The sequence below is a fragment of the Xylocopa sonorina genome, chromosome 10 (assembly GCF_050948175.1).
Source record: "Xylocopa sonorina isolate GNS202 chromosome 10, iyXylSono1_principal, whole genome shotgun sequence".
NCBI classification, from domain to species: domain Eukaryota; kingdom Metazoa; phylum Arthropoda; class Insecta; order Hymenoptera; family Apidae; genus Xylocopa; species Xylocopa sonorina.
In genome coordinates this window covers 7,567,982-7,583,365 of record NC_135202.1, presented here as the reverse complement: position 1 = coordinate 7,583,365, position 15,384 = coordinate 7,567,982, and the positions used below count along the sequence as shown (strand labels likewise).

Sequence of the window (15,384 nt, the reverse complement as noted above, 5' to 3'; positions counted from 1 at the left end):
TGAATGAAACTACATTTTTCAGTTGTGGATGTGAAAATATTCAAATTACTTCCTACTGTGCAACCGCATGATACGCGTTTTGCATCTAATTTACCACTGCATTTTTACGATAATGTAATTACGTTCGTAATAGAAAGGCAGTGAAACCGACTGAGGAGTAGTTACTTCGTGACAATGAAATGCCAAACGTATCCTGTGGCAGGAACCGCAAAAAAAGGGCAGAAAAGATCGCTGTACGAATATTTTACCTCGATATTGCCGGTACGCAATGCACAAGTGCACACACGTGCATCGTAAATTATGCGAATTTCACTGGGTTGTAAATCATATCCGTGCGCAATTTTAACGGGATACGCAAACAAATATTCGAAACGAATTGCATAGATAAATTGACGATGCGTGACACGTAAAACGCGGGTTAACTCGAAATATTTGTTCATTTCTCAAGCACAGCATGTGGGTGCACACACAAACGTGATATGCAAATGATTATAAACAATACATCTGGCGTGGAAAGGGTAATGTGGAATTAATTTCTGACCGACTGAACAAGTTTAAAAGTTAGAGTGAAATATTTGCTCCAACCAGTCTGCATAATATTAAATGTTATTTGGAACTTTTAGTTCATAAAATACATATATGGAATTGGGAAGTTTTCAAGTCTACAATTGATCAATTAAGTGTTATTACAGTATCTACCAAATCTTTTTAATTAACTTGCTTTATTTAATAGTTCTTCCTTCCTTTATGGTTACTTGGGAATATTTTAAATCGTAATTTTTTATTTACCCCAACGATTTAACAAATGGAATGATTAACGTGCAGCGGCATTTTTCACGTACGCTCGGGACGTTAATTAGAACAATTAAGCCAAGGATGTCAGATAGAAAATTACGTAAGAAGAGAAATCTTGCGTACGAATAACTGCACCTAACGATCAACAGTTAGGCCGCTACGCGGGGTACAGCGTAAAAAGTTGACGTGTGCTCGAATAAGTGTATATGCAATTTCGCGGTTAAAGAAATGTAATGGCAGCTGGTAAAATCATTTCATACTGGCTGAAGAATTAAGTTGGACGAAAAAAAAATTAAATATCCGCGATCACTTAACTTTTTCCATTAACGCTTCCGCTAGCTTTCCCGTGGAAAAATCGCGCTCGAAGCAAAGATTGCGCAAGTTGCGTTAATCTTTTCACTTGTAACGTTTACTTAGGCATAGTTCGATATTTCTTGCCGAAAGGAGTTGCGCTATCGACGCAGATCTGTATGCGTTATCGATAATATATGCAAATTGCATAGTCCTGATACAGCAGTTTGCGCGTGTAACTATACGGCTACGATAGAGCACGTGGCTGGTTATATTAATTCATTAATAACAGAATAATCAAACCGCGAGTTTATTTTGTATCGTCTATTATTGATGTATTGAGAAGATTAGTTTGTCAGAACTTCAATCTACGTTTAACATTAATGCGCGTTCGTTCAAAATTTACAGTGATTCTATCTACGCGATTGTTGCTCGATCATAATTACTAATCGTAATTGTGGCAAATAACAATGTCCCAACACGACTGGAGTAAAAAACTTTTCTAACAAGAACACGCGATGCCACGGGGTAACACGTAACAGAGTAATCCCAAGGGAAATGTACGTGACCACACGTGAGCTGCGTTCCTAGATTCTGATCTAACCGTATCGCGATTTTCCGCGTCCATCATTTACGCGATTGCGATAATTGCTGTACAAGATTGTTAAGGCTCGAATCGATCTTCTCCTCTGCCGCGTTTCTCCAAACGTAGACCCGCGGACGCACAGGATTCTCCAACGACTTGATCGCTGTTCCATCGATTCGCGAAAAGCAGCAAACCACGGGCGATCTTTCATTGTACCAAGCGTACTGCTCTAGACCTTTCACATTCCTCGCACTGCGGTGTCATAAGAGACACCGCGCATTCTCGAGTACCAATATGGCCGCCGTACACCACTGCATGTACCATCGTAATTACAGGCAGCAAACAGTTCGATTACAAATTCAGTTCCACTTTGGTTTTCCCTTGGTACTCGTCTGGAACCATTAGTTCGGGACCAGTTCTTTTGCCAGCAGATGTCGAAAGACACGACTGGTATTGTGTTATCCGCTAAGTACATACTTACGAAAATACGTTCATAGATTTACTATACTGGCTCGAACCTACACGTTCACTGTGGTTCACGTATTTACGCGACAATGGCAGGGAGGTAGCCGCAAAAAGCGGCTCATTAGCTTAATTGACAAACTGATTGCGATTTATGTAACGGCGAACGATGCAATAAATATTTCCAGTAACGCGGCGATATCGTTGAAGAAACTAAATCGTGGCTCGTTTGATCGAGCGTCCCGCTCGCACGCATCCCTCTCCGGAGGAAACCGCCATTCCCGCGTGTGCACGCATCGACGGGCAAAACCTCTTCCATCCGAGGCGTCCGTCGCGAATTAAAAGCCAACGCAGTTCGATCCCGATCCGAGTGGCGATCCATAAAAGCAGGTGGTCACCGTTAAGTAAGCGTTCAAAACGTCACCGCGCCGCGCCGATAAAGACGCGGAGGAGAGCTGAAAAGTCCGCGTCCACGCCAGCAGCGACGCCGCTTCCGGCTTCGCAGCGGCTCGCTAAGCTCATCCGCCGCGGGCGACGCGGCAAAAAATCGAACGGGGACGAGTAACGAGATGCCTCTCTAAGGATCGCGCGGGAAAAGCGGCAACGAGGGGACGGTGCCAAGTGTAGAAATCGATCCGCGTTGCCGGACGCAAGAACCACGTCAAATAACAGCGCGCGTTTGGAAACCGCCACCGATCGTCGCCGAGGGAAGTTGTAATTTTTCACTCAGTCGCGAGGCTCGTTATTTACGATAACGAGGGGGGGGGCTACGCCGGGTAAAAACGGTCGCGATCGACCAGGATCGCGCGTTCAATCACGGGCCATTAGAGATTGTCAGGCTGGAACAGTTTGTCCGGCATTTTTTCTTCCCGTCGTCCACCCCACCTCGCCTGGGACGCGACACTCTGGGAATAACAGCGGGAATGCGGGAACCAGATTCCACGGCGTCGAGCGGATCGTTGCGAAACGAGCGGAGAAGCGTCCGTTCTAACGGTGACGGTCGGTTTTTAAAACGGCACGGGATCGCTTGTTAATTTGATGGGAAACCAACGTCGATGTGATTAGTCGAGTTTTTTTCTGATTGATAGGGTTGAAATGTTGCAAGTGGAGGAATCGTTTTTTTTTTTGGTAGAGGTATCGTTGAATACATCGACAGATCTACTGAAAATGGATATGTACGTGGTTGATTAGTCACTCCTATTTTCTATGTACGCTGAGCAACGCGTCAAGTGACACGCTCAGAACGAACGGGGGAGAAATGTACCGACTTGTGACTTTCTCAAGCTAAACATGGCGACACACGGTGAAAGGGTGACGTAACACGGTAAAGTACAGATGATAGATTAGACAACGCCATTTGAATAAAACGATTGTGATATCGATTGTCTGTATTATAATATTTAAATAAAGAGACGAAAAATAGAAATGACTCGCGCCATCTGAACTTTGTCAAAGTTTGCAAAACCTTAACACGGATGAAAACGGAAACTGGAATGGCTCGATGCCTCGATACACGAGCAAGATGGCTGCGAGAACATCGGTACATGTAACGTACGACGGTGTACCCCGGTGTTCGCGCTTGAAACTGAAATTGTCCTTACCTGAAACACAACGTGCGAGAGATTTTCATCGTCCCTGTCGAGGGGCTCGAGCAGCTGCAATTTCTTGCCGTTCAGTTTGAAACGGGGCTGTCTTCCAGGAAATATCAGCTCCAACGTGGTCTCGTTATACGGATCGCCAGATACCGGAAGTTCCTCCGGCACGGTCTTCTGATCGATCGCTGAAAAATGAAAACCCGTGAAACGATTCCATCGGCCATAAAGGAGCAACGAGATTTATCTATCGCGGGTACACCCGGTGGGTGTAACATATTCACGCGATAGATCTGGCAATTCTTCGGTTTCTCCGACGGAACTTTTTTTTCTGAGCGTCCTGTACGCCCCCTTGCGCGGACCTGCGAGCGCTTATACCGCCCAGAAACGAGGCTGTGGGCGCTACGATCCTCTGATCTCAGAAAGTTCGTTTTCGAAATGGAATTTGATGTTTTCGAATATTTTAAATCCTATTTCTATTTCGACCTGCTCGCGTTTACCACCTAGAAACGAGGCTGTGGACGCTGGGATCCTCTGATCTCAGAAAGTTCGTTTTCGAAATGGAATTTGATGTTTTTGAATATTTTAAGTCCCATTTCTATTTCGAAATAAATGCGAGGAGGTAGAGAAATAAAGGGAACAACTAATATGAAGGGTTATGAAAAATAGCCTGTGCACGCGAATGCTTCAATCCTTTGCTTTCGAAGACATTTTCAGTCACTCAGTGCTGTAACTCGAGACGATTTCGGGCGTAAATGAATTTATATAAAAATTAACATACGAAAGTGTTATATTTTGTTCTGTAATTGCGTTTGCATTCGAGCCCAAAAAGTTAAAAATATGAATTTCAAGATTTGAATTTGGCATGTTCTATTTCTTCGTGGAAGAAGATTCTATTAATTAGAGAGAGAGGAAGTCAAGGATTAACTGTGAAGATGATAGCCACAGTGTCTCACTTAGCGTTAGTAAAATTACACATCAGATACCGCTTAAACTGCACATTAATATATGGACGCTAATGCGCACGATGCGTAAGCTGCGCGATAAATGAAATAAAAGGAAGAGAAAAAGTCTCTTCGCGGTACCGTTTATACGATAATTAATATTCGAGTATGCAAAGCAAGGGGTCAGGCGAAAATACGAGCACCGTTATCCAACGAACAGGATCCACTGCCCTAAAATGCATAATTACGCAGGCTAATCGAGCATAACGTCGTTCATCAGACTGAGGCGTTCGTAATATGAAGATGGATACGTGTCTTGCTAAAATGCACGACGACAAATTTATTCGAGAATTGCATTTCCTGTTTATACCGTTTACTACAACAAAATTGCAATAAAATTCGAAACTGTCTATATATTGCTTTTAATAATGATATATTATAACTCAATGCACTAATAAAAACTGCAGTAATTATTAATCGATCGATAGACAACCTGTTATTCTGCATTTAGCTTAACAGAAACAAGAATTACTCTTCTGTCGAATAATAAAATTATTCGAACATTGATCGAAACGAAGTTATTTTCTTTGGAGTCTCATCAAGTAATAAAACACTGGTGCTACTGTCTCGATTAACAGCAATAATTAGGAGGAAGCAATAATGTTGCTTATCGATCAACAATCGATAAGTATTGCTTCCTGTCTCACTGTAAGACGTCTCATCTCATTCCTCGTAGGACGTTGCACGACGGTCATTTATTTCTGTCTCGACAAAACTATTTTTACTAGCAAAAAACATTGACCAGATTAGAGGTTTGCGCAGCAGTTACACGGAAACGGTAATTAGCGACGTAGAAGAAGAGTTTAGCGTGCAAAAAGGGGATTCTGGAAGCGCGAGAGAAGACGAAGTGGTTCATAGGAGGAGGAATGCATACTCGAGAAACAAATATCCGATGCGATACTAATTTCACAAGCCAGCGTCGCCTTTCGAATTGTTCTGAAATGATATCAGGCAAGAACTTTCTAAATAATTCAGCAGATTAGATGGTCGTACGAGCGCGAATCGTTAGAGGCGAACGCGACCGATCGAGCGAAGAAAGCCAAGGCTATTACGTTATATAGATTCAGTAAGAGGCTATGAAACGACTTCCTGATGCTCGACTTGCTGTCCACGCCGCGGATAATTAATGTTATCCGCGCGAAGTAGGCGCGATCTCGAGCGATATATCATTAGTGACATCCAGTGTTCCCTAATCGAGACGCGTTCATCCGTTTCCTTTATTTCCGCGTAATTTCTCGTTACGCGTTCTATCCGGCTAAACGAATGGGGCGTTCACCTTCTGCACGATTTGCTAATTATCCGACGTGTCGCTCGAGCAACGCCATATTGGAGAACATCCCAATTCTCTGCATAAAATTACAAAATTATTCTCTCCTTATATGATTACTCATAATTACTTCTCATTTCGTACATTACGCTCTTGCCAATTCTTTTCTGTCGCTTTTTTCTACAAATTCGAATTCCTATCAACGCGATGCGTTTATGTTTCACTTGGAGCACACGCCTGCAAATTTTTTCTCAGCCACGCGCAAGGTACCATTCGCGAGAGTAAGAAACGCTCAGCTTACGGGATGCAATTGAAATGTTTACTCGGACACGTTTATCGACGGACACGGTGCGATATCAGTATTTTTACGTAATAAAAATTCGAACGCGATTCAATCAGCCGTTTGTCCGATTGAACCATTTCCTGAACACGATCGTTCGTCACGAACCAGTTTCCATCGGATAAGGGCCCGAGCCAATGGCTCGAAGACGTAATAGAAGGATCGAATCGCGTTAAAAACGACGCTAAGACGAAGACGCGTGGCGTGTGTGTGTGTGTGTGTGTGAAACGTAGAAACAGAGAACGAGGGGGGGAACGGAAAATAAGAAACTGCTCGTTAATCATCCTCGTAAAAGGCGGCTAGTCGCGATTACCGACAAGCTCGCGCTGCACCTCGCCTCGACGATTCGCGTCGCGACAACTTCTTTCCTCTCGAACAACATCAATTGCTCTGCTCTCACTTTTATCCAACTATGTGCGCACACGCAGCACACTTTTTTCTATATCTATATCAAATTTGCATTTACGAGACGCGTGTACATTTTCTCTGATTTAATATCTCCCTTCCTTCTAGCCGTAATGCAACCTCGCGGAAAGTACAGCGAGAAGAGCTTTATATTCCACCGTTATATCTATTCAGAATCCATTTCTTTCATAGAAATTTATTTGCGCGCGGCTGCGATACTCTTTCTCGCAGCATAAGCCATCGCTTTCGAAGGGGCATAACGTTTCGTCAGCGCTGCATCTGGAGGATTCCCAGTGCATCGTTCTCATTGCCAATTCCTTTGCTTGCTCGCGGTTGAAACGCTGGCGAAACTTCGGGAAATCCTTTCAACAGACAATGCTTCGAACCTTGAAGATTTAAACTACTACAAGAACTCGAAACATTTCGAAGCATTAACTCTACAACAATTTTTTCAACGTTTCCGTATGTTCAATCAAACACGAGTAACCACAATTCACGATCGAATTGCATAGGAAAGCTCTTTGTTAAAAAAGATATTAACAATTACAAAATGGTATTCGTGGAATTTCTACTTCATTGGCTGCAATAAAGCACAATTAATAGCTCGCTTAAAAGGAGGAGCGCAAAGTAAGCGAGGCTATTCGTAATGCTGGAGTAATTGGGCATTAATTGGAGGGATTACTCTTGCCCACGTCTCCAACGTAAGGGGTGAATGAAATTAGAATATACAAGCTCACCATCCCCTCTGCTCTCCTCTATGTCCAGAATGATATTGGATTGACCCGACTCCACTTCGCACAGCCCTGAAACAGGTTAAGAAAAGTATCACTGCATTACTGTTGGTATCCTCTTGGCGCACTTTAAATACACCACGACTCAGGTTTTATAATAGCTCAGTCGTGTACAACGCGTGCAAAGCTCTTTACGGAGGCGCTGTTACCTCATCTTGTGTGCATTGTACATGTAAATAGATCCCATCGAGCTGTCCAGTGTATACTGGGTCAGTTACCTTTGCCAGGCGATGCCTTTCGTTCCAACGAACCTTTGATCATCTGTATTTCGTGGCTCTCCTGACATTTGGTAACTCGACCATAAAATAACATCGATATTACAGGGTACGGTTGTGGGAGGGCATACGCTTTTCTTCCAGCGGAGTTCGAGCTGCATTACGAGATTGGTACACGTACGGAAACCCAGTTTCTCTCAGTGGACGCGATTTTTTTACTCGCGACCGTAAAACCGTTTCGCTATCGACCGTGGACGAGATAGAAATGAATATCGAAGGTTTTCGTCTGACGTAAACTTTGTGAAAAGCTTGCAAACTTTCAGCGAAATGATTCTTATCGTGCATATGCAACGAAGTATCTGCAAATTGATATGAATACGTATTTTATTCATTTTTGGCACGATTACTGGTTACTTTGGGAATTATTTTATAATATGTGGAAAATGTATAATCGATGAGTTTATATAAATATAATTTATACGATTTTATGGGTAAAATGAATGCAGCATTTGGTCTTATTCAGAGATCGAGTGTCCTCGATTTAAAATTCGCCAAGAACCGTCTGCCGTAGTCGGAGCAGGTGCAGGAAATCTGACCGGAAACGTGACTCAGCGACGCAAATCGTCCACTTTAGAGGAAAAGATTATGGGATTACCGCTGTCATGGTCGCACGAACGCCAGCCTCCAACAAGCGCCAGCTGTTGAAACGCTTCGCCATCTTCGTCGTTATTTTATTCTACCCCTGGCCTAACGATCAGGCGAATTAATCGTGACGCTCGCGTAATGGCGATCGAATCGCGATAATCTCGGTTAAATTTTATATTCGACTAATAGAAAAATGACAATGCGCTTCCAGTGTGTCTCTTCGACTGCGAATCGCGATATTGAAATGCTCTATCGAAGAATTAAAAGTTTTTACTGTCGAGAGTAAATCAACCCCTATCACTGCTGATCGCGATAAATCGTCGACTGGTCGAACCAAAGCCAGGAAAGGTTAAAACGTACAGTCGAGGATGAAACTTGTAATCCGATTAATTATACATACCTCCATGTTACAACGATAGAAACTTTTCAAGTCGATATTCAGAAATGATAAGTTCGCGCATGAATATGATAATTTTTCACGAAGTTACAAGCTTCTTTGATTTTCTATGTACATGAATGATTAAACCGAGAAACAGCGCTGTCACATTGGAAAGCCTTGACATACAGCTCAAGTTTTTCTGCCGTTTCGCAGCGGAGTCCTATTTTAGCCCCGCATGATTCGCGGATAATACCGTCCGAGGCTACCAGGTGCGAGCAAACTGAGCTAACGCAAGCTAACCCTCGCTGAAGAGGCTTCCGACTTCTCTTTAGCTTCGTTAGCTTCATTAAAAAACTGACAAATCTCCATTCTCGTATTTAACAGTCACTGTAGAGTCACACGAGTACAAAACTTAAAAATGATGGATCCTTTCGAAAGCTACTTTCCTTAACTTCTTTCAAAACTCAAATAATTGAAAAAATCAGAAAATTATATTAAGCTAGAGAAGTGTTCAAATTGCAGATAAAGAATTCTCGTATCTCCCAGTGTATTTGCTGTGAACGACTATGAAATCCAGAGAGACGATTAAATACCACCCTCTGAGGGTAAACAGACGCCCAGTGACGTTCAAACGGACGGATGAACGGCTACAAAGGTCCTTTAATAATTCACAGGAGCGCGCGTAGAGCAGAGCTAAGCAACCTTGCGCGTTATACGAGTGTTCCCAGCTGACATAGAAAGGTCGCGCGAGGTCTCGAAACGCGGGCCGCACAAAAGGCACGTCGCGGAGGAACGAGCGCGTGCCTTCTGGCTACGATCCTTCTCCGAAAGGTTAACGTCGAACGCTAATGGCCACGGTGAAGATGCGCCGCTCCTCCGCGATAAAACTTGTTCCCCGCAAGACGCTGGATGACATTTGCCTTCTCTTCCGTTCACGCTTCACCCACTTCGAGTACGTCGACGTCGTACGAAGAAGCGCCTCTTCAATGGATACGACCAGCTAGCAGTCTCTGAAAAGTTTGATTCATTTCGAACGCGAGGCCACGCTCGAAACTTTCCAAAGTCCCCGGATGTCTCGTATCTTGAGCACTGATAGCTAGCGATAGAATGAGTTTCCAAGTTCGACGAGTTAGACTGGATGCAAACACAGGGGACGCTGAACAAGCGCCATCAACCGGGTACCATCGAAGGTGAATAAAGGTCGATGAGGCTGAGGAACGAGACTTTCGTCGAAACTTGAAAAATTCAAGAGACTCGATAGAAACTCGTGATCGAGTGGTTATCGAGACTTTCGAGAGTTCGCGCGGGGTATCAAACTGGCCTCTCAGAGTAATTCGAATCTTGGTGATATTGAAAAACTTCGAGCGGCTGCGAAATTGATACTGAATCGGCGCTCGAACGTTTATCGGTGGAGACGGATAACGAAAACGTGGACGACGATTGAGAAATGACGTTGCACGCGAGAGATAGTGGACCAGCGAGTATCACGAGAATTGGAAATGGCTGCTGGCGAACGACGGTCGTCGAGGTGCACGTAGGTAATGGCGTATCCGTGGAATACTTAACCCCAAGCGACTTTCGCCTATCTTTCTTCTCACGTGACACGGTATTTTCGGAAAAACTCTGCCGTTTCACTGCGATCTATCGATGTACACTTGTTGGTTAAATCATAGAGAGCCTCCTCGATTTGATATTTGCATGATTTATCGATTACACGATCGATTGTATTCGTATCTGATATTGGCGATTGTGCTTTGAGAGAGACTTACAGAAGGACTTGCTAGGACTGGCAAGATGAATTTATTAGTCTGGTTCTTCGTGAAGTTCAGTATCTCTATAAAGGTAAATATCAATCGTTACAGATCTAAGTAGGAAGTTAAAATAAGCAATATACGTTTCAACAAATCCAATATGATTTCGAGTTATCTAAATGAGAGCGATAACTTCTTTAATACCAGAAGAAAGTATCTAAAGATTATTTACCATCTGCTATTTCAACGCTAATTAATTTCAAAGGTGACGAATTTATTACAATACCAACTATCCAACAAATGAACTGAAATCACCGACTGACCATGGTACCCTAAAAGCCAAGTGTTCCTTCAAGCAACAGATACTCCAGTGTAATACATCCTCGAGGAATTCTTTCCAGCGGAGAAAGGTGAACTATCGCCTATGCCTGACCATTTCTTGGAAAGCTGGTGCATTAGAAAGTGCACGCTGGTGGAGCAGAAGTGCCGGTGCTGATCGCGACCCATATCTCTCGGTACAATGCATCGCGCGGCTTATGAACAGCAAATGGAACCGTAGATAAGCGCGTCGTTAAAACTTCTTGGTCCAGTAGATGCTGTTAGAGTACCTGTACACTGTAGACCTCTCCTCTGACGCCAATTGCGTGTTTAGAGTGAGAGTTATAGACGCGCGCGGTGCTCCGCGCAGTGTGGGTAGCCATTAGTGTTGGGTTAAGGACCTGAACACTAACGCGACGCACATGTAACGCTAACGCGAGCCTAGGTTCTATGTAATGGCGTCACTTCTCAAATAGTCTATTCTCTTTTTGCCAGCGTCACACGAGACACTGGAATTAAGATGATTGCTCGTACGAGTTCGCGGATTTATCAACGCGCGAATATTGTTCAGATATAAGTTCGTGGAATCCATGAGTCTACAATTCGCAGATAATTGTGTTCTTTCCTTACTGATATTTTAAAAAACTACTGACCAGAGTTCGAAAATAATTACGAACCGCAAAAGCTTGAGACAGCCTTATCCACAGTCTGCATCCCCTAACGCGAATCAATCTTCTAACCAATAGAATAGTCATCAGAAGTCGCAGCAAAGGAACAGTTTACTAGTCAATTTAAACTGTCTTCGACCAGATTAGCGTACAGTGCGCGACACAACGAAGGAACGAAGGGAAATTTACGAACAGGTCCATGCGAAAGGAAGGCTCGACGCTGGCAGCCGTGGCAGGACCTTTGTTCGCGACCAGAGAAACCGAACGAGGCGGAAAAAAAGGAAAGAATATATCCTCGCTGGCGGTTCATAATCTCTGGTGATTTATCGAAAGGATTTCCTCGACTACGCGGCTTTACTTTTACGGCTGCGTATCGATTTTATATGCCGCGCGCACAGCGTCGCCTCGCCATCGATGTTTACGAACGCTGGGGGCTGCTGGTACCGCGGTACCATCCGTCGCTGGAGAACGCGATGGACGACCACGCGCAGTCGGGTACAAAGTACACGGCGAGAGACTGGCGTACAGATGGCTTCTTAAGATGGAAAATACGAGGTTCGCAGTAATAATTTCTTCGCGAAGGGCTGCGCCAACTGAGACGAGCCCATGGACATCCATACTTAAATCCAGTCGAACCGATCCGGACCACGGTTTGGCGAAAAATGAGGAACATCTGAGGGATGTTTGTGCGAGTCTGTTTGGCTGTTGATTATTACGTATTTTCTCTGTTCTTGTAAAAAATTCAATGGTTCTGGGCTGAATTCACCAATTTCATCAAGAATAATTCCCCTAATCCTTGCCACTTCCTTCGCATCACCAAATTACTGTCATTATTCTAATGAAATTGTTATAATCACTGTGTAAAAATTGTTCAATGTACGTTAAATTTGTAAAAAAATGTATAAAAAATTATGCACACTACTCTGGTAAGATGCAAAGAGCATAAATTTGCAATAAAAACATAAAAATTAAAGAATTACGAGCTGTTATACTATGAAAATTGATTTTGACAAATCGCGATCTTTAGGAGAGTGGGAGGATGACGACAGAAGGGATGGGTGTATATAAGCAGTGCGAGACTGTCAAGGGCCTTTTGATCATTTGGACGCCGAGGTGATAACATCAAGGTGTGGATGAGAATGGTTGCTGATGGTGGCTAGCTGTGGACGAGCCAAGGGTAGTGGACACTGGTGGACGATTGTGGACAGTGGTGGACAGTGGTGGACAGTGGTGGACAGTGGTGGAGGAGCCAAGAGTTGCGGACACTTGTGGATGATTGTGGACACTGGTGGATGACTGTGGACACTAGTGGATGATTGTGGACACTGGTGGATGCTTGTGGACACTGGTGGATGATTGTGGACACTGGTGGATGATTGTGGACACTGGTGGATGACTGTGGACACTGATGGATGCTTGTGGACAGTAGTGGACAGTGATGGACGGTGGTGAAGGAGCCAAGAGTTGTTGACACTAGTGGATGATTGTGGACAGTGGTGGACAGTAGTGATGAAGCCATGGATAGTGAACACTGGTGGATGATTGTGGACAGTGGTGGACGGTAGCGATCAAGCCATGGATAGTGAACACTGGTGGATGATTGTGGACAGTGGTGGACGGTAGCGATGAAGCCATGGATAGTGAACACTGGTGGATGATTGTGAACGATTGTGGACAATGGTGGACAGTGATAACAACGACTTTTGCCTGCTGATTGGTAAGTGAACAAATCAATGATTTAACTATTCAGAAATGGGTCCCTGCGTAGTCACCTCCACGGGGTGGGCCTGGGCCCTTGGTAACGTTTTCGAGAGATTGCGCTCTCGAAAACGATATCAAGCTAAGGACTACGCACGTAGATATAAGTATAATTGTAAACTCGATACTAAAAGTACCCGAATCAGTTAAAAGATTACAATTTATACAATAGATTTACTTTCATTATTTCATTTATTCATTTCATTATCCAACTATTCTATCAATCAATCTCTTCTGTCTTGTATAAAGATTTCATAGACTTAATATCATTATTTCAATCATTTATTTCATTATCCAACTATTATTTCATTAATTTTGCAATAGATTAGAATAATTTAATCACTGGTACTCTTAGTATCGAGTCTTTTGCAGTACAATTTAAATCTCTCAAGTCCTTTTCAGGACTTTGAAAGTTTAAGTTGGATTGCAAATAGTTTAAGTTAATTTTAGTGAACAAATCTGTACATTTATATAATATAATTTTATAACTGTGTAACCTGAATCCCTTCTATCCTGTCTTCTCTAATTTATCTCAATCAAGTATAATTATGGTCGTCATTAATCAGTTCATTGGGTATCATTTTCATTATTTTTCTCTCTGTGGTGTTTGTTCTCGATGGAGGGTTGTTCTGTAAAGCAGTTTCACTATTCTCTTTTCATTTGCAAACGAGAAAATGGAATTTCTGATGAATACAGCGTTAGAGTTTCACTTTTTCCAAGATTCTTTTCAACTGTTTCACGTGAATGTTATATTTTTCTCGTCATTTGATGGTTTGATATCCATTTCGTTCCTTCTTCATTTCAATTTCTACGTTCGACGCTGGATCACAGCTGGATTGCCGTGGGATGCGTGCGCCCTTAGTTATAAGCACATAGATTTAAGTAATTTAATTGTAACTCAATTGTAAAAAAATTGTAAAGAAATCCATTCTCTTATCCGAAGTGAGAAATAGCCATTTCTACAATCGCGTTTAGTCAGTCCTGATAAACATGCGTTACATTCTCCCTTGAGCATTCTAAGTTTCTGTTACGTGGAATCGCTTCACGTATTTTTCTTTTCCTTTCTTTTTTAGTCGTTCGAGATTTAGTTTTTCATTTCCACGCAGCGAAATAGTCGATACTCAATCAAACTGATGTGGTTTTCGGAGCCCATTGAGATTTCGCAGCCCTTGTCGATTGGTACGCCCGTTGGGTACTCGACTTGGGTATAGGCTTAGCACATTGGACGCGCTCACGCGGGTTCGTTCCGAGTAGCTCCTACCCCGTGTCGCTGGGGTCTTCGGACCTGCTGTAAGACGACTTGGGGCGGTCTGCGAAGTTCGTTCTTGTCGTTGGGCAATGCGTCCTACTGCTAAGTCTCGCTGAATTCTTGATGGTACCCGCATTCACCATTGGGGAGAGCGTGGTATCAGCTGTTTCGTTGTAAGACGTGGCATAAACTTAATTTGCTCGCGATTCGCGTCGGGTATGGTTCGCCTAGTGATTAATGTTGAACCATCGGATTAGAATGCTCTCGCGAGAATCCAACGCAGTTTTATTGGTACTTGTTCGTTTTGATCGCGTCGCGAATTTTATTCAGTTCATTTATTAACTTCACTGTAGTTTAACTTCATTTTATTTCCATTTTTACTAAGATTCTTATCGATCTTTCTTGCAGTAGAATTATAGAATTTAGTGTATCGTATCGTAGACCGTTTTACAAAACACTAATTCTTCTAAAGTGTTACTAGAGTCACTCTAAATATTTCACTTCTGATAAGATGATGGCATTTTTCATCATCCCTTTCGCAAAAATCCATACTGCAATCTCTAAAATCTATGTTAGATTGTGGAGGATGTATTGTGGATGCCGGTTATTTGAAATTGACAAGTAGAGACAGTTCTCGGTACCTTCTGTACTGAGAACACACAAATGTAATGGAGGGTGGATGGGATTAGGGAAATTAGGGATGGGTCCCTGCGTAGTCACCTCCACGGGGTGGACCTGGGCCCTTGGTAACGTTTTCGAGAGACTGCCCTCTCGAAAACGATATCAAGCTAAGGACTACGCACGTAGATATAAGTATAGTTGTAAACTCGATACTAAAAGTACCAGAATCAGTTAAAAGATTACGATT

At 43.1% G+C, this 15,384-nt stretch overlaps 1 protein-coding gene across 1 annotated transcript in view; it reads right to left on the bottom strand.

The window, feature by feature from the left end:
* The window catches only part of Cad99c (cadherin 99C), a 116,408-nt gene that overhangs the window by 24,213 nt on the left and 76,811 nt on the right, over positions 1-15,384 (bottom strand). Inside the window, exons 3-4 of the mRNA XM_076903122.1 lie at positions 7,480-7,545; positions 3,736-3,914 (exon numbers count right to left, since the gene is read on the bottom strand). Coding sequence (XP_076759237.1) covers positions 3,736-3,914; positions 7,480-7,545 — 245 coding nt within the window. The remainder of the gene's footprint in view (positions 1-3,735; positions 3,915-7,479; positions 7,546-15,384) is intronic.